At 44.7% G+C, this 20,473-nt stretch overlaps 1 protein-coding gene across 1 annotated transcript; it reads right to left on the reverse strand.

The window, feature by feature from the left end:
• Positions 1-75: 75 nt before the first annotated feature.
• Positions 76-19,435, reverse strand: ppp2r3b (protein phosphatase 2, regulatory subunit B'', beta; the record flags this gene model as incomplete). The annotated part of the gene is made up of 13 exons (XM_079230806.1): positions 76-1,156; positions 2,875-2,981; positions 3,062-3,180; positions 4,540-4,715; positions 4,809-4,898; positions 5,006-5,054; positions 5,735-5,891; positions 6,443-6,529; positions 6,614-6,688; positions 8,080-8,182; positions 8,822-8,925; positions 9,230-9,415; positions 19,082-19,435. 13 exons carry the CDS (start codon positions 19,433-19,435, stop codon positions 1,018-1,020), a joined length of 1,746 nt encoding a protein of 581 aa, XP_079086932.1. The 3' UTR covers positions 76-1,017.
• Positions 19,436-20,473: the final 1,038 nt, after the last annotated feature.

Consider the following 20,473-nt stretch of genomic DNA (forward strand, 5'->3'; position numbering starts at 1 on the left):
TATCATCTTTCCTGCGGTTTTCAGTGAACACATCAAACCCAGTTTTCTCTAGAAGGATGAAATCAAACTGCACAGTCCCGTTGTCGTTACTCTTCCGTTAACCAAGGCTTTATTATTAAAGAAAAGCAAACATTTTAAAATTGGTTCCTTTTGTTCTGTCAAAAGTACATTCAAAATAAGTACTTGATAACATAGAAAAAAAAAGAATTTTCTCTCAAAACTATTTTCCCAAATCATTTACAAACACAGCAAGCACCAAATAAATATTTACAGTTATTTATAAATCCATCGCTAATAATTTAATAAACCCATCTCACACATACAGTAAATCTATCATAATGAATACAGACCTGTACAATATACAGTGTGTGTGTGTGTGTGTGTGTGTGTGTGTGGCAGTGTGAGCTGTGTGTGTGTGTGCAGCAGGCTCAACGGTGGCTTGTTTGGCATTTACACACCAACGTCTCATTCCAACAAACACCATGAATGAGTTTACAGTCTCCAGAAACCTTTCTCCGTGAGGATCACTGGAATGTAACATTAGCCAATGACTTCAGACGAGAAGGAGTTTCAAAACCCGAATCTACTTGCTTTCTGTCCAACAATCCAGGCAGCGAAGACTTGTAGCTCGTGTGGCTGTGATTACACGGCACGGATGTTCAGATGAAACACTCGCCCCAAAGCATTTTTTTTTTTTAAACCGCTGCGTGCACAAACACTACTTTTTTTCCTGCGTTGACTGAAGCGACGGTCTGCTCGTGACATCATGAAGTCAGATGTGGAGACTTCTCTTAAGTGTGGCAGGTGAGAATAATAAAACATCTGGTAATGTGTGATACCGTGTCCATCCGACCCCACCAGTGCTCCGACAGCCTCTTTATTGTCCTGATACTGGGAACCGGGGGGGGCTTGATGGGATTCATCCACTGGTGCTGCTGGTGGAGTGTGTTTCTGTGTTTCTGGGAGCGCGCGGTGCTCAGCAGGCGTTTGAGAGGACGCTGCAGGGAGAGGGTAGGTTCATTCAAAGTCCTCTTCGTAGTCATACTTCTCCAGGTCCAGGTTGCAGTGTGGACTGGGGATCTCAAAGAAGTGTCTCTTTGTCAGACCCAGCTCGGTGGAGATGTGCTGCCCTAAAGGGCTCAAAGGGTTATCGTACCTAAATGGACACACGGAGGAAAAGGTCAGCGGTGGGGGTCATTCAAACACAGAGCATGTGCCACAGGAACGTTCAAGGAACAGTTTGACAGTCGGGAAACAAAGACATGTTCAGCTGGTTAGCTTAGCTCAAAGGCAGCAGGACCGACTTTGTTCAAAAGGTAACACAACGCACCTACTGGCACCTTTAAAGTCGGCCGATTAACTAAAACAAACTGGAAAAACAAAGCCGCAGCTCAAGGTAAGAATCCAGGACGTTACCGTGTCCTGCAGTTAACCCCGTGAAACAACAACCTGTCGGGTTTACACTTTTCTACGTGGATTAAACAAACAATATGTAGCGGGTTCATGGTGAGCCGTAGAGGATGCTAAATGGGGGATATTTCCTCACAGAGCCAGGCTAACTCTTTCATCCTGTTTTCCAGTATCTGTGCTAAACTAACTAGCCCAGGCGGTAGCTTTATATTTTTATTATGTAACTATGAGAGCTGTGTCGATCTCTTTCAAAGTTCCCAACTTGTCAAACTCTTCCTTTAAAGACAGGAGACTTTCAACCGGACAGCACAAAGGAGCAGCACATAAAGGCATGGACAGAAGGAGAGGAAAAGATCAAAACAGAAAGCGCCTGGTTCAAAAACAGACTCCCAGCTCTAGGACACGTGTGCTTTCTGACAAAAACAACTGACTGCTGTCAACGGGAGGCTCAGATTGGGGGTAGATGCTAGGAGTGTTGTTTAGGACTGGACTAGAGAAGGAGGAGGAGAACACGGAGTCCCTTGCTGGTTCCCTCCCTGGGTGTCTTACCTGCTCTGGTTAGCGGCCTGTCTCTAGGAGTCGGTGGTGTTCCTAAAAGCCGCCACACAACATACCCGTCAACGGCCTCATCTACCACTGACTCGCTCTCCCAGGGGCTCTGCTGCCGGACGTGACGCGTGAACTCTGTGCTCAGCCTTCACCGTCCGACTGCACAGTCGCCTCTGATCAACTACGACCGGGCTGTTCCTGCCAGGACATGGCGATACATCGTCTGCTCTCGTTTTCCACATTTAAAAACCACAAAGTCTCAGTAATACAACGCTCAAGATCGTGCTTACGTTTGTTCGTCAGGGCCTGTATTTAGCAAACTTCTAAAAATGACACTTTGCTAAAGCCAACTTGGGAGTAAAAAAAAAGAAAAAAGAGAGGAGACATTAATAAAAGCAACAAACTAAAAGCAACTTGAATTGGTCACATGATTTATCACATGTAAGCCTCGAGCAGGAACAGCCAATCAGAGACAAGGATTTACATCTGCTAAATTGTCAATTTTTTTTAAATAAATCTATCCATCGAAACAAATAAATATAGCCCTTTATTAGCATTATTATTAAATAAAATATGTTATTCTGCAAAAGGACATAGTATTCTTAAAAAGAAGAAGATATTTTTGTGAAATTCTTTTTTATTTTCAGGAGCAATTAATAACAATCTAATATATTTATAGTCTGCAAATAGGGATGAAATGATAGTGAATTGCTGGTAGACGAGGTACACCAGAATGTTTCACTACTGCAGAGTGAGCTCTCTTTTCATTGAAGTTGGAAGAAATACAATAAATAGCTTTTCTTAAGATATAGGAATCAAAGTGAAGGACTTTAAGACCAAAAGTCCAGTTTTGGCTGTTTGATGAATCCCCGCCCAGGATTGTAACGTCTAACGATGATTAAAGTCTTCACTTACGCGTCGTTGCACTGGTCGTTGGCGGCCTCCTCGGCCACGAGGATGTCGTACTCCTCGGCGGCATATTTCTCCCAGTCTGAGACCTCCTGGCCGTCCGTCTCCAACTCCTTTAAAACAGGACGAGTAACGTGATCCCTCCGACAGGAAAACAAGTCCCGATGCTCTCACACATCTGGTTCAGCCTTACCCGTATGATGGAGAACGGGTCCTTCTGCTCGTGGTCCAGGTACTTCTCGATGTTGAAGAAAGTGTCGAAGAAGATGTGGGACATCTTGCACCGTTTGAGGTCCCGCAGGGTGATCTTACCTGGACAGGACGAAGTAGGGACAGGTGAGTTATGGCATTATGGGTTATTAAACTATTCAGGGGGTCTCATGGACATCCAGATGTGGGGGTTTACACCCTACCTCATCTTGTAGCGTGACAGTGGTTATGGATGTGATCTTTTGTCTAATAATCAAACTGCAACACGGCTGGGCCCCAATTTGTCAAAAATAGGGCCGCAAAGAAAGTCTTGTTTTTAATTATTTCTGAATCTGTCAATCATTTGTATCAATTAACCGACTCATCTAGTCTCTAAAATGCTTTTCAAAAAAAGTCTAACAAGTTATTAGTGTCAAGTTATTTAAATCATTTTGGTTGAAAAAAGATATTCTATTTATCAAGATATGAAAAGAGAATGGCAGCGCATTTTTCAGATTTGAAAACCGGATCGATGTTATAAAATTGTCCGCGTGTTTCCAAATAAATCAGTGGCGAGTCAAAATCAGGATAAACTGAGCCGATAAAAAAAAAAAAACTCCAGATTTCGCCAGCCTAACCTCCTGAAGCTGCTGAGAAAGCTCCGGGCTCCTGACAGCGACGGCCCAATCACCTTCAGCTTTTAAGCCTTTCAAATCTGGAACTTCCAGAGCGTGATGTTTGGAGGCGGCCGCCAGCTCGCTCGCCGTTAAAGATGTCCGATTTTCCTCATTATAAGACACGAGCGTGCTTTCAAAGTGATGTACCAAAATCTTAAAATCCACTCTAAACCCAACAGATAGACTTGTTTAAGTGACGCCTGAAATGAAGCGTTTCAAAAAAGACCAGAAAAGAGACTTTCCATTGATGAGAGAATTGAGTTCAGCGTTCCACGACAGTGGTTTTTAAAACCGTCTCTGGTCTGTCTGTGAAAACTCCACCAGACTCATCTGATCTGCATATTACGTTGTCATCAAATGTAACATCCTCATCCACAGCGGGCGCTGCAGCTCACATGCCCGTAAGAATATCACATTCAATCAGACATTTGAACCGACTTATATGTCTCTTAAAATTGTGGCGGGACTAACTGTTGGGGGAAACATCAGCCTTAAAGTACGAAGTTGTTGCTTCTCATATTACTTAGCTGCACTAGTGCAGCATACCGGCAGCTCGACTGAGGGTCACATTCACGCTGTGGCTTTCAGTACTAAACATGCACAGCCTCGCCTTGGACCAGTGTCTTCCAAATGGCTTGGGGACAAGGCTAAGTGCTGGAGCGGATTTGTTGACAGCGTGGACAACACCAACAGCTGGCACCCGTCAGTCCGTCTCATCTGTATGTCGTCGTTTAGCAAAATAGAACCCACTAGGACGTTCTGGTGTGTGTGTGTGTGTGTGTGGGAACATAAAAACGGGGCTGACCTTCGACCTCGGGCTTGACGAGGTCAAGCATTTGGCAGAGGCAGTCCTCGAAGGGAAGGGGCTCGATGGCCATGGTCTCCAGCCTCTGGCACTGGTCCTCGTAGAAGTACTCCAGCTCGTACATGCTGAGCACGCCGTCCCCGTCCAGGTCCATGCAGCGGAACCAGTACTCTATACTGGACACGGGTAAAAGGAAGACACAAGAGTGAGGACGAAGGCTTTGAAGAAACGGAAGATGCGATCGGTGCGGCGGCGAGTCCACCACATACCTGGTGTCGGTCTTCTTGTCCTCCTCGGAGATGAGGAACCAGACGAAGTCGGCGTAACTAAGCCGCCCCTCCTTGCGCACCTTTCTGTCTCTGGCGGAATGAACCAAGCGGTTAAACCACAGACATTTAAAATGTGTCTTTTCTTAAATAAAAGAACAGCTCGGCACCCTTTGAACTCTGTCGCATTCTTCACTCACCTCGTTACTGTTCCTGAGAATAGTCTCTCAATCATCTTACTGGAGATGGCTGGAGGCACAGAGCAAAGAGATAACTTAGAATCCAGACTTTTGGAAATAGAATTCTCTCATACGACAGTTTTATCGGTTAACGTACAACTTATTCACGACACATGCAATTCATTCTCACAGACTGTAAATCCAAACTGGCTTGTGTAAGCGCTCTCTCTCTCTTTTTATTTTTTAATCTTGACAATGCTATAAATCTTCCGGTCATCATTTTTTGCCCATATAGCGGTGGAAATTGTTCCAGACGTGGCGTCATTCGAGCAGAGTATAAATGCTGCTCTCTTATTGATCTTGTGTCTCATTTCCCTTCTCTCTCTCTCACTCGCGGACCATCAACCAAGAACATGTGGCGTGGAGTGTGTGGGGAGGAAGCGCCGAAGACGAGTCCCGTGAACGTGTTTGTGGGCGAGCGAGAACAAAAGCCGGGACCAAATAACATTCACAAGCACCTTTTAATGGTTTCCCTGTAGTTTCGAACTGGGCCCTAAAAACGCCAGGAAGGCTAAAGGAAAATGTGTATTCTGACAAAGTATCGGCACGTGTCCCTTGTTGTTGGAACTGTGTGTTTGTGTGATTATAAAGATACACAGTTTATCCAAATACAACAAAATCTGACAGATTCTATTCTGGTGTGTTTTAAAAAAAAAAGAAATTGAGGTGAAAAGTGAGGTTTGTACACACCTTGGTCATTGTGCTGTTCCAGGTCCTTCTGGTCGATGTAGAGGTCGTGGTCGGTGTCCAGCTCCCAGAACTTGCAGTAGATGACATAGAAATGTTCATAGGAGAAGAACTCCGTCAGCTGGTTCACATCTTCTTCCTGCTCCAGCAAAGACAAATTCTGGGAGAGAAGAAGAAGAAAAGATTCTGGCCATGAGATTTTTTTTTTTATATATATTTATGATCAACATACTCCAAAATACGCCAAATTGCCCATGATAGTTTACAGGCCGGCTTCCTTGTTAATTTTAGAGCTACAGTACTTGGTGTCTCATTATCAGACCACGCATTTGTTTTGTTTCCCCGGCACGACTTCATCGTAGCGTCGTTTTCAGATTTCAACAATGACTTTGTGAGAACAATGTTATCGTAACAAAAGGAAATTATGGCCCAAACTACAAAAGATAATATTGGAATTTTCCTTTGATAAACCATACATTATTAATACAGCTTTTCTTTAGAAAAACAACAAACAGGTGATTTTGATGGTTCAAATCAGGTGCAAGTATAAGTACATTAAGATTTCTATTTAAACCTGTAAATGTGCAATTGAAGAGAAATGTTTATATGAAAGAGCTCACAATGGGACATTTAAAACAATCAATATTTCTAGACGTTTAAAGAACCAGAAGACACCCTTAGTATCAGAAAAAGGCAATTGTGTTCATGTACCTGAAGAAAATTACTTTTCCTGAGCTCAGAACACGTTATCTTTCCGGTCCACGAGCGGTTCACATTGTAGAATATCCTCTGAATCACCTGCAAAGACAGTGGACAGTGTCATCATGCGTGACTGGACTCAGTGAATGCAGTGGCACTTCAATGCGTCACGTGGTAGCGTACCGTGGTGATGTATCGCGAGTGAAAGTCCGGCGCCTCCTTGAGGAAGGCCAGGCCTGCGTGCGAGTTCACCACATCCTGGATGGATAAAGTAAAGTCAGCTCACTTTGTCTCTACTGCAATGTCTGCTTCATTTCCATAACAAATCGCTCAGAACTGGCAAACGCAAATGCAAGCGGACAACTCAGTGACATGCTGTGCCTACAACAATAACAAAAACACAAGTTCAGACAAATTTCTGCAGTTACTCTTACAGAGACGAGTCAAATGGCAACGCACATGTGGCATTCTCTTTTTGGGAGACGGAACACATGACAATCAGAGCAGGCATTTAAGTGCATGCTTATTCAGACATTCAGAGTTGTCAGTGTCTATCTGCATCACTCTGGCGTGCCATATGCTTTATGAATTGGGTTATGTAAAGTAAAAAATGCTTCGGGCTTTGTTGCGAGAGGCCATCAAATTCAAATGTTCCTTTGAAGGCACAGAACACTCGGTGGACCGGTTTCGTCTTGTTTTAATTTGACAGCAACGTGGCGGGACGGCCGGAGAGAAGACGCTCGCTGGTGACGGCTCTTAACCTTCTCTCCTTCCTCATGCCATCAAGCCACAGGGCTGTGCTGCATTTCAACTGAAAGCTATATTCTTGCCATGAACCCCCATTGTGTTTTTTCTTCTTCTGTATTCTATCCCCTTTCCCTTTCTGCCGGGGAGGAAGGGGAGGGAATTGTTGACAAATGCGGAGGCGGCAATGAAATTAAAAGGCATTATTTCGGGGCAGCCGTCGTGCCTCCTTGACTCTTAGTGTGAGAAATTAAATCATAGAGAAACACATAAATCACAGGGCACAGGAAACAGGCGGGGACAGTCAAATCTACTCCACTGCAATCCGCCTTTCATTCATCAAAACAGTCAAAGGCGATTCGCGGAGCAGGAACCATACAAATTAAACGGCGGGTGCCACAAGGCATCTCTGCCGGTATGCTAACGGCTGTTCAGCGCGGCGCGGCAGCTCCTGCCAGCATGAGAATGAGTCAGGTGGAGGGCGGGGAGGCGCCTGTGTGGAGCGCCAACGGCTTGTCAGAGGGAATGAGAACACAAACAGCCAGCACAGCATGTCCACATGGCGAGACTGACCAAACGGTCAAGACGGACATTTATGAAACCATCTGATGAAGCCGGAATCCATGATTTCGAGGATTATTTTCGACGCTATAATGCACGTATCACATTTCCATCGCCATCCCTCCCTGGTTAATTTCGACTGAGCTTGAGTCCCGCACTGATGAAGACCTCCTCGCAGGATACTCCCCCTCCACCATGTCACAGTAACATCCCTGAATTAGTGCTTCGCCACATGAAAACACGCCGCTTCAAGCAGGGCAGCCTCTAAATTAAGTCCAGTTTGCAGTTTTGCCAACCCGCATTGCTAAGTCCAGCCCTCTCCCTGGGTGTGCCGCAGCCCGTACCTGCAGGAATGGAATAAGGTCGTCTTGTTCCAAGTAATTACAGCCAGGCTTGGCCAAGAGGTGCACGAATTTAGAAGCGTCGTCGTGACAGGTCTGCAGAGTTCTGGGGAAGAAAAGAGAGAACAGATGGTTGCAAGGTTACTCCCTCTTTTCGCTCTTGTGTTCTCTCTATTCTTTGTATTAATCATTCTTTCAGGAGCACAAGTTTTGAAATTGTCCCCCATAAGTGCAAGTGCAGGTATAATGCATTCTGAAATTAGGATTCTGAATCGCTGCCTGGTGATTACGAGCGCCGAGGGTTGCGTGAGCGACCGGGAAATAATGTGAGCGGTCTGTTGTGGCCTCGTCTAAGAACGGCGAGGTCACGATCTCAAGTCAGAGGCCAGGTCTATCCGGTTCTCTGGAGGCTGGCGCATTAATACAAGAGCGTGCCTATTGCACACGGCTAAGAGCAGAGCCGCCATTACAAAATCCCTGTGGTGGTCCTTTCAATTTCCCGCAGGAAGACACTGAATCGATGTTTTCATTCAAATGTAATGTACGCTCAGCAACTTCTCCCTCGTGGGGCCTTTGTGATCACTGACTTCTGTTTGGAAATTAAAAGGATAACATCGCAGAGAGCTGCATGCAGCTTCTGTAGTCTCAGCGAGTGGTCATCATCGCTCAAAAGGGGGATTGTGCGAGCCATTCGGCCGCGAGTGTACCAGCGGCCCAGGGAGAATAAGAAGAGCCATTGTCTTACTTTCTCCACATAGCCACGAACTTGTGAACGGACACGAAGCCGGTCCTGTCGCCTCCAGCCGAGCAGAACAATGGCATTTTCCAGTAGAGAGGACACTCGCTGGCCTGGGGAGACACAAGAAACAGAAGAGTTTGGGAAGTGTGTGGTGTGGATGGGGGAGGGGTACACAAGAAAAACACAACACAACACAGTGACACTGTTGGTTTTGACGAGCAGTGTTGCATCACTTTAAGACCCGGAGGGAATCCAGCTGTCATTTCTCTCTTCACTCAGGTTACCCTGAAGCCGTCGCTCACATCCCCTCAGGGAGCTCATATTTTCCAAAGCGGTTTCAAAATCAGCAAACCTTGGTTAGCGAAATGGCGCTAATGAAAACAACTTTGCTGGGTGGCAGCGAAGCACACTCACCTTGGCGACCTCCCCCATGTCCTCAATGGTGGCCCTTTCATTTGGGAATTGGGAAAATGTTTTCTCAACTTTGGAAATGAGGCTGTCGATGTTGATGTTGGCTTGGGGCCGGCCCAGTGGGAAGTAAAACTTTGGAATGCTTTCGCTCAGCGCTGTGGTGACGGGCTCCTGCGTCCTCACCTGGGCCTGAGATAAAACACACAGAAATGCACTGTTAGCCACTGGCGCTAGCAACGGCTAGCGGTTCACAGCTCAAGCGAGCCTCGACACAAACGCTACATTGCTAGCGCGAGGACCACACCTCTCAAAGGCCCCAGGGCCCACCAGGGAAGAGCTGTGATTACGCAGCTAGTAGTTATACTTAGCATCCATTTATCTGTAACCCTGAATTATAATTTAACCCCTAAATTGATTGTCACTCCGTAATAGCTTTAAATGAAGATGTGTCAAGAGACATTAATAGCATGCTTTGATTGACAATCATTTCAGGCTGTTGCTGAACACCATGATTGACCTTGTTAATGTCATCCATTTATCAAATGATGCCTAAGAATCTGGAATTTAAATGGGTCCTATAGAAAATAAATAACATTTAAATAGGTGATCTACTTACAGGAGTGCTGGTCCATGTTTGTTGAAATACATGAGGAGGCGGCGGGGATGACTCATCGAGTATTAGTCATCGCATTACTGGTTATTATCGGTTATGATCTGTGGCACCATAGTAACGTTTAATTAAGAAGTATACTTTGATCTTTAGCCGCATAATGTGTAATCTAACTGTAAACAAAAAGATATCTCTAAACACCATAAAATGTGAGTGACTCGTGTAGACAGAGGCTATTAACAATTAACAGTTATGTTCATAAACAGACCAATATTTGCAGTTATCAGTTTAGATTTCAGTTAAACTCCTCCTATTATGATCCGTGTTAACATACTTGGAAATGATGGGTTCAATAAATACGGACTGGATCTTTAACAAGTACAAGATTTTCTTAACGACTCTGTTCATTAAATAAATCAATAAATTCCCAGGAGACATTTTGACCAGATAGCATTAATCATGACTCAAGTATTCCAGCATAACAACACCGTGGCCTCAGAGCGAACACAACTCAATCAAACACCAACATTGTCATTGGCCTGTGTTATTAATTAAACTTTTGTTTTGTCTGCGTTGACAAGGCCTATAAATTAGAAACACCTCTTCTTTAATGGACAACTCCAATAAAGATCAAGGCGATGGCAACACCACCGTGTATAATGAGTGCTCCCGTTAAATAAAGATTGAGTCACCTTTGGTTTAGTTTAAACGTGGGATGCACTGATCCAACTTTTTCAGTCTAGACACCGACTCACTCAACTTGAACATTGTAAAACTAAATGTAGCAAATAAATACAGAAGTATAAGTAAACAATTAACAATTCAAATGTAAACCTTTTTATTGCAGCAACAAGTTGGCCAACACGTAAACAGGCATTACAATTTCAGTATATAATATATGTAGTAACGTAAAGAATTTAATTGAATAGATTGGCCAATTGTCACCGATACTCGATCAAGCTTTTTGAGACGGTATCGGCCTGATATCGATACTGGTGCATCCCAAGTTCAAATGAAGTACCTGATTAAAGGCAAGTAGTAGACAGTAGTTGGGTGTTTGAACTGAGGAGGTACAGTGTGTGTTTAGGGGTCTTTTAGCTGGGATTCATGACAAGATATAATGCTAAGCTACATTTTTTAAAGTCTTCACAGCCTTCCAGTACATGACAACACAGAAACGTCTCTGTGCGAGTCCCTCTAACTACTTCTACCTCGGACCCCAAATAATAGCTTTATGTGCGCTTCCCTTTGCTGACTCTTTTTAAGTCTAATAACAAAGATATAATGCAATAATCATTTATGCAATGACACATCTTATTCCAAACCAGAGTGATTTATTACACCAACTGAGCACAGCTGACACACTGGGAGGAGATCACATTCATTGCTAGAACATCCACTTGGTGTGTTGATGAGGATCTTGCTGGAGAGCACATGAATCCGTGAAGCCACAGACTTAAAAAGCCAGAATATATTAGGATCAAAATGTGTTATGTTGCACATATCAGCCACTTACTAAAAACAGCTTGAGCGGAGCATGCTTCACTCATTCGTCATCGCATACCCAAAGCCTATTTACATGACTGATTTGCCAACTGGATCAGTATCCATGGCCTCACACGGGCGAAGAGAAAAAAAAACATTGTGTTGTTGTTTTTGGTCCAACATATTCTACCAATTGTTCTCAAGTCTTGCTGGATTTGTCAAAGCCTACACAAGCATCATGAAAACCTTAAAGTTATAGAAGGAGAACTAAATCCAGCCTTCTACAAGATATATGTCAACACTGAATGAAATGGTTTTGCCGTATTCCGTCAGCGGTAATCTGCTCACTTCAACCAGAGAAATGAGAAATGCTGCTGATCCTCTGCTCTTCTCTGTCCTGTGCGTCGGCGTCAGCCATGGCTATAAAAGGACATAAACATCTCCTGTTGCCCTGCCCCGGCACTGTCCCCTCTATCTCTCGCTCCATGCTAAACGCTAGCAGAGCTCTTGAGCGCAACCGCTAAGCCCCGTGACATTTTGCACGTTTGCGATGCTGTGGTCTGGAAAAGGACAGTAAAGCGGCTGAGAACAACATACCACACAAGATGAAACATCCCCCACGGCTCACGTCTCATATTTCTCGGCACAAAGAAGAATACACTGATCCCCAAAACACCCTCAGAAAGTGTGTATGACTGCACAACAATCACATTGTTACATGGCGCGGCAATGTGTGTGTGAGCTAGTTGATGAAAGTCGTCTTGGGAGAGCAACTGGTTTGTCCAACAGCTTTCTCCAACAACACCTGTAGTTCCACTTCATAAACATGGTAAGAGTGAGGATCAGGTAGAATTACCGTCATTCAACAGTGGCCTGTATCATAGTGAATACGTAGCAACGCAAGTTGAATGCCAAGACATGAAGCACACAAATACCAGTCTAGATTATTTGACCTGCCCACTGGCTGCCAGAGAAGCCTGTGGAAGAGGGCACTCATACACTCAACACCTGCCTGTCCTTGCTGGAAGGCTTTGAGCCTCTTCTTGAACCGAGAGGGCAGAACAAAGTCACAGCCGCGTGCCAGCAGGGCCAACTCCTTCCTCAGGTCCGGGTCCTGGCGCAGAGACAGCTCCCTCATCCTCATCCTCGCTCCGGACAGGATGGGGAAGACATAAACACGCGAAAAACACAACCCCTCAATCCGCCGTTATCCTCTCGACTGTGCAGATCACTTGGTGCCAGTGAGCACTGTGAGCAAAAGGCAGTGGCAGCAGCAGTGGAAGTCCTCCGTGTCACTGTGATTGTCCTCTGTCAGAGTGAGAGCCTCTTAATGCAAGGGAGCAGCTGCTACTGTGACTCTCTCTCTCCCATTCCAGATCTGGTCGCACAATCTCAGCTCTGCCTGCTGCTGCTGCTGCTGCTGGTCTGTCCCAGTCCCTACATAACATGCACGTACGCACACACACATATACACATATACACCACACAGGGTCAGGGAGCCCTTGCCTCAAAGCCAGTGGGGAGATAAGAGGCGGCAGGGTGTTTGTGTGTGGGAGTCACTTAGTGTACGTGTGGGATGGGAGGGGTGTGTGCAATGGATCTGCCCTTTCCAGTTTGCATTCCTCAGCGCTCATGGAAGGTTATGCAAAGAGACAGACCTGTTGTTGCAGCTTGCAGCAGCCTCTGAAGCCAAATGAGGGATGCACCTCAATACCGCGATGACACGCTACTCATGTTCACTGGCTTCCTTTCTGAAAAGCTCCCACACGACCAAATACATTGCTTGTGCTCTGAGGCCTGCAAGCTGGATCCCCCTTCTTTTTGGACAGCACGAAGAGACGCTAATGGGGAAAATATTAAATAAAACCCCTGAAGTGATGGAATATAATTCCAGCCACATGCTAATTCTGCCTGCATCTGTGACCAAATCTGCCTAAAAGAATGAATCACAAGAACAAGCGGCAGACAAAATAAACTTAATGAGGCGTTGGCAAAGAAATACACAACCATGGTACGACTATGTCATAGATAACAAGAATGTAGGTCAAATAGATATATTCTATACAACTATTCTGCATCTTGTCTAAGGGTGGTCTTTGTTTTGCCTTCTCCTTGCAAGCCTGGGCTGCCAGCCATTCCACGTCTTATTATAGTTGATGGGCAATATAGGGGGAGGGGGAGACATGTCAAATTCAAAGAATGATGACCAAACAAGTCTGCGCCTATTAAAAGCAACAGTTTGGGCAATCCAAGAAACTGGACCTGGAAAACAAGGGTGTATCTTTAGTCCTCAAACAAACATCCACTTCCGGTTGCTGTTCCTCCCGCCAGGAGTGATGGCAATTACATCAATTCTCCACAAATGTGCTGATCTAACAGCTCTGGGGTCGCCATCACTGCACCGACAGCATACGTACGGAAAGCCTAACGCCTCCCTATATCCTCTTGCTGCTGTTGATTAAACAGAGATGGTACAGAGATGTCCACATTAGCATGCTATTTGAACAAACCTATGTGTGTGTCAATGTTATTGTTATTTCACACAGAAAGTGAAAGAACACCCACATTATTTTTAGATGACAGGATCACAAAGTCGAGAGTTTTCCACTGGTTTCTGCTCAAACACAATTCCTGTTATTGTCCACACAGGACACTGCACGTGCTTGATAAGCTGTTTGTATGACGGCTTTTTAACACCGACTGTTTTGTTCCTGCTCATCAATTCAAACCAAACATGGAAAGGGCAGCACCAAGGCCCAAAAAAAAAAAATTAAATCAAAATAAATACGGGTAGATCACAACTCACGAGGAATACTGTTCTGTCCGACCTTGTGTTGGCGTGTGTTTCCAAGACAGGCGTTTCACAACACAGACAGGATAATGAGGTGTTTGTTTACATATGAGGCAACACCCCCGTTGGTGTTTTAAAATCAAGACACAGCAGAGTGTGGACTGAGGAAAATCTCTTTTCAAACCCCCAAACCGGGACCCTTACAGTAAATGCACTGCACGTTCATGCACACGCAGGTGTATGCGCTTATGCATGCGCCACAGGGGTGCTATTGTATATCGATATCTGGCCGTTTTAATAAATTGTGCGCGAACAAAATAATTCAGCGTTGCCATTGTCGGGTACTTGAAGTGAAGTATTTTTAGTTTTTTTAAAGAATGATTTTCTTTTTGGCATGATTGCTAACTGTTAGGGTACAGGCAGGTCCTGCCAGAAAGAGCCCCCAAGCGTCATAGCAACAGCCTCGCCATTGACAAATTGATGGATGTGGACACGCATCAAGATAAATCAGTGTTGTCAGATGTGCGTTGCGCTGTTTATGTTTATATGCTGGATTAAGTAATAATGAAGCACAGAAAACAGGTATAATACTGTCATTAATTGTATTTTTGTGGTGACCCCCCACACACAAGTTCTGAAAAGTTAGCTTTCTACAGGAGGATTTGAAGTGTGTGCCTGTTAAAGTCTCAGTGAAACAGAAGTTAGAGCGCTTCCGCCCTTGTACTGTGAAGTACTGTGTTTACATTTTGAAAACGGGACTGTAAATAACTAGGATGAGAAACTCCAGTAAACCTCATCCCTAACCAAATCATCTTAGGGCCATTGCAGGTGCGCTGTCCAAACAACCCTCTGAGGTAACCGACTACCAGTCAGACAGACTGCTAAAGTACTATGTCCACACTCTAATGGGTCCCTGTGACGAAAATGCGAGAACTCAGACTGACCCCACAGTACGTTTAACCTGTCAACATTTTAATCTAATTTGTACAGAAACCGGAGTCCAGTCATGTCCTCTTATTACATAACACGTGAGATTTTAAAACACACTGCGTTAATAAGTAAGTGACTATTGGCAGGTCGTGAAGTTAGAACTCCCAGCAGTCGGGTGACTATTCACAAGTTCTTGAGGTTGTATTTTAGTTAAGCTGCCATCAAGAAGGCAGCCGACACCGTTTTAAAACTGTGATATTCAAGAGACAACATGCAAGGCAGACAGGCAACGGCAGTGGAGAGAAATATTACATGAGGGTGGGGCAAAACCGATTAAATCTCCCCCAGAGGGCTTTCCCAAGCTGTCAATACAAGCAAACACAACGTATTAAGCTGGCTTCAGTTTCTGCATTATGAACATGATTGAACCAGTTACATGTACCACGGTACACCCACACAGAGGTAATGCAGAGCATCCCATGACAGTGGGGGCGGAGCCATAGCTGTACAGAGATGATGCTGCAGTGAAATCCAGAACGCTCCGGTCCAATCCATCACAATCGGATGTCTGAGACCGGGATTTGGGATACATGTGAACGTGGGCCAAAAATAGGCCTGATTGACTGACAACATGGTGGGCCGACAAGTAGAACATGATGTGAGCAGATCAGCTGGCTTGTGTAAGAACAAAAACGCAGGAGCAGAGTCGGACAGTTGCCGTAGGGGTTTGTTGGAAGATCTATGTCGACCACATGGCACCAGAAGTAGAACAAAGGGCCAGAACCCTAAAGAAAGAAGCTTCAGATAAAGTGTGACAATACTTTGACTTTAAAAATGACATTGATTTGATGTTTTCAGGGTTTTCACTACAGTGAGAGTCCAAATGATGTAGCTAATATGAGTAGTTAACCGTGTTTGGAGTTTATACATACTGAGCTTATGAATAAACAACAGGTCAATTGAGACTAATGACAACAAATTAAAAGGCAATAGATAACCTTTCAGGGAGTTAAACAAGAACAATAAAAAAAAAACGAAACAGTTTACAAGGTGCTTTTGTGCTCCAGAAATAATCGTAAAATGGTGACGTAGGTATCCACCTCATATTTCTTTGTGCCATCTCAAAGAAGCCCTGGATCAACTGATTCCGAGCTGAAACCCAACGTTTGGTACACTTCATACTGATAAATTCTTAAGACTTCAAAATAAAATGACTTGTGGGAAACCCTTCAACACCTGGTTCTCTCTGACAGTTCCGGCAACTGATAACGTGACCCTAGACCCTTGCTTCAAATAGCTTCAATGTTGCTGAGCCAAACCTTGGACGTTACAAAAATACATCTTGTGAAATAACCTGTGATCCTAAATGTGGACGCTGAGAACTGAAGAAAAAAAAAAAAAAACTCTCAGAGTGAATGTATTTATACTGATCTATATTGCTAAAACTATCGAGTGTCTCCGTGTGTGACCCTTTGCACTCGTACCACAGAGGACATTTCAGCTGTTGAGCCGCACAGCAGAACCAGAGCCCTTTATAGGAAGCCGCTATTTACTGTACATAGTGCAAATGACAAATCTATGACCACGTATTCTGACAATGAGCAGCTTCTAATAGAAGTTGTTTCAGAGAAAATTACAGAGAGGATGAATGTGCTGCCACGCCTCATCTCGCTGGCAGAGTTCTGGGTGTCTAATGCCAACACAAGGGAACCAAGGCTATCTATATCGGTGTCTGATGTCAAAGTCAGACCAGCTGTTCCAGGCTGCATCAGCGTGACATAAATTGAATTTTTGAGTAATCCTTTGAAGAATGCATCTGTATGCAGGAATTCATTTTGTTGTCTTTAAATAGGAGTATTATTTTATACATCTTCCCGATCCCTTTAATATTGAGTGACACGGTGAGGCCACATGCCGTGACACGTCACAGAGGAATATGCACAAACTGTCCAGCAATTGTGTGTTATGAATCTGGGGCTGGTGGCATTGGGGGACAAATGTATACAGGCATGGATGTGGAAATCAAAAAGTCCAAATCCATCTGTGAAACCTCTTACGGCTCCACCATCGGGGCTCATATAAAACAAGACAAGTAGGAAAGCTCTTGGTAAAGATTTAAAGCCACTCACACTAAAGCCACTCACACTTGCGAGAAAGCGAGAGTCCAGCAATGCCTTTTACGTCCTCTTCTTCCTGTGTTTAGGCTGTTTTAGCAATGAATCATTTCTCATCTGGTCACAAAAAGGCCTAAGCAAGACTATGTTTGTATGATTACCTAGACCCGAGACATCCTGGCGTACAGAGGATCAAAAACTGTAACGGGTGTTTCATTTTGATGCATTTTACGTAATTACATTTGTCCGAAAAGAATGGAAGGTTAAAGCATTATGCACTTCTGTGTATGTCTTTTCTTCCATTTTTTTTTACTAGTCAGTTAAAAAGGTATGCTTTAAGAGAAACCTATGACATTTGCTTTCGATATAAAGCAAATGCCCTGGGGTTTCAGGCAGAGAGAGTGATGTCTCACCAGTGACCACTGGAACGTCTCCGCGCGCCTGTCTTTAGCATGTCAACAGCATGTCAAAGGCGGAGTCTCGATGAGCTTGTGCCTCCAGTTGTCTGGCTGTCACCACACTTGCTACGCTCACAACTTCTTATCTTGACAGAGCCCTTCAACAGACATACTAAACGTTTTGGGGGCCTTTTAACTGCTTTCGGCAGCTTTGTTTCTTCTATAAATCGAAGCAGCCCAAAGCAACAAAAAAAAATCAACCACTATTTACATCGAAAACATAAGATCAGCAACACACGGACCGAACGGAGTAGCCAGAGTGGCAGTGATAGGCTTGGTTCAGACACTCCCACCTCTCATACCACACTAATTCGCGGGCGAGGCCTGAACATTTGGAAAGTATTTGCCTAATAATCACTACATATGCCTTCAGACATGGAGGCTCCACTATGATAGTGCAAAGTGGACAGGCCCTCAGTGCCTTTGATCTTGTTGGCTACTCAGCAGCCCCTTGTGGCAAGCCTTGGAAAATAGAGACCCCAGAGGATACATTAGGGCCAACTTTGAGAAACTAGAAATTGAAATCAGTAAACGGTCGGAATGGCCTAAAATAAACTAAACACAGCCCCTGAGTGTAGGATTGGGGGGGGGTTGAGAGACACTGCAGCAGACAGCATATGTTGTTGCTACTAACATGAAGGATGGCATAATCATATGGCAAAAAGATCAACCACAAACTCAGTAACTCATTCCATTTCCAATTGGATATTTATGCTATGTCTGATGAGGTGAAACTTTTGGCTGTACGGCCGGTGCACTCCGCAAAGCCATGAATGCATAAACTTAAACAGCGGTTACGTTTAGCCCTCTTTCACAGCAGACATTTTGGCCCGTCATAATACGAAAAGCACCAGTGTTACTAATAACATTAATATTGGCTCCATTTTATTCAAATATATCACTAATCCATGACAGTGCACCAGCATGTTTAATACCAGGACTCTCAAATAGAAGCAGCTCTCTGCCTGTGTTTTTTTAAAATACTAAAAAAGGCCTATTGGCACGGTTCTTGTGCAACCGTGTGCATACATAATGTAGGTATAGATGTTTTAGTTAACAGATCTCATTTCCTTGGTTGAAGCAAAGTGATCGAGCATGTGCGTTTTTTGAAGGTGGTTATTAACATAGCTTGACAAACATGGAATTCATTCCAAGCATAGCTTGCATTGCAAAATAATGTTATATTCCCAGTCTCTACCTGCGCCTCAGATCTTACTGCTTATACCTGTTGCAAAACCAACGGAGCTTTGCAACACACCCTGAAGTCACAGGTACCTCAGGTGGCTCCAGGAATAGGGCCAATAATGCAGGACACGCCTTGTTGATGTTCTTAAGAGCAACCTCACATGACAGCCCCGACGCATGATCTCGTGAGAACCTCTGAATCCTGTTTGAACATGTGAAATGGTTTCAGCAGTTCAAATGTTGTTCAATATCCTAATTGACCATTTCAGTCCGAGAACTTGCCTTTTTTGTGCTGACAGACCTCCGTAGCACCCTGCCATTGGATCCGGTCACTCTGGTATTGCTGCTACTGCCCGAGGGTAGTGTGCTGGCGGACGGTGGGCTGGAGGAAGTACCGAGGGGAAGGGGCTTCTTCTCCGCCAGGTTCCTCTGTGATGCCACATTGTTGTTCTCGTTGAAGGTCAACGACCTTTTGCCCTGGGCGTCCCCGGCGCTAAGGTCAATACGCTGTCCGCTTTTGATGATGTCAAGATAGTCTTTGAGCAGTGACTGGGTTGCTGTGTCACTCAACCAGTTGAGAAACAGCTCGTCAACTTTCATCTTCAGAACCGGCTGGAGGACTTGTGGGGACGGCATCTTGCAGGGATATCACCTGACGGCTCGGACCAACGTAACGTCACCTGTGGATAAACATAAAGGGGGCGTTAACATCACGAATACGGACACACTGTAGAATCGATGACATGACCACGTTATTATAAATGCAGTGACTGAGCAACGCTGTCATTTTCTCGGGGTCAGTCGTCCTTTGCTTTGAGTACACACCACGAACACCAACTGACGTTATTGAATTTTTAGCGCGAAGCGTCAATGCCCCAGGCCACAGGCGACAGTGCACGTGAACACATATTGACCAGTATCGTTAGCGTTAGCTAGTTTAAAAAAAAAAAACTCCATTGTAGAAAATACAGCTGCTTAAAGCCAGCATATACTTTGCTAGCGTCACGTAGTTGTTAGACTGAACGTTAACAACGAGAAGGGTCTCCAGAGTTACTCTAAGTTGGTGTGAGATAATAATATTAGCAGGAGGCGCTTGTTAGCTCCGATAGCTCAAGCGAGCTAACGTCATGTAGTTGAGGTACCAACCTGGGGGTGAATGCAGGGTGAGGCCTAACGCGTCGAGAGGATCCTCTACGTTACTTCCTTCATCGGCGAAGCTGTTGCGCGCGTATCCGTGGACCCGAATTACAAAAGCAACGCTGCTGTATCTGCGGCGGTCATTTTTCCGCCGAGCGAAAGCAAAGCACACAAGTGGTGCTACTTCTCGGACTCTCGTTCCCCTGGTAACCACAGCGTGTTAACGCGAGATCTCCCGCAGGCTGAGAGTTCATTCGCTGGTTCGTCCCAGACCCACGCGTTTCTTTTTCCTCCCTCCAAGAACATGTACTTTCACCGCCCACCTGTTCAGAGGAAGAGTCTGCTTGCTTCACTGCTCGCTGTGGTGTGTACACATATATTTCTCCTCTCTGTCATTACTTCTGCTGCCTCAGTACTCAGCGGGGAAATAAAAATAGCATTAGTGTCGGTTTAAAATACTTCCAGTTCTGCTAGCAAAAAGTAAAACATGGGCCCTGAAAGTGTTACGTTAGACTAAACTTATTACTAACTATTATT

This window comes from Taurulus bubalis (assembly GCF_910589615.1).
Source record: "Taurulus bubalis genome assembly, chromosome: 15".
Classification (NCBI taxonomy): domain Eukaryota; kingdom Metazoa; phylum Chordata; class Actinopteri; order Perciformes; family Cottidae; genus Taurulus; species Taurulus bubalis.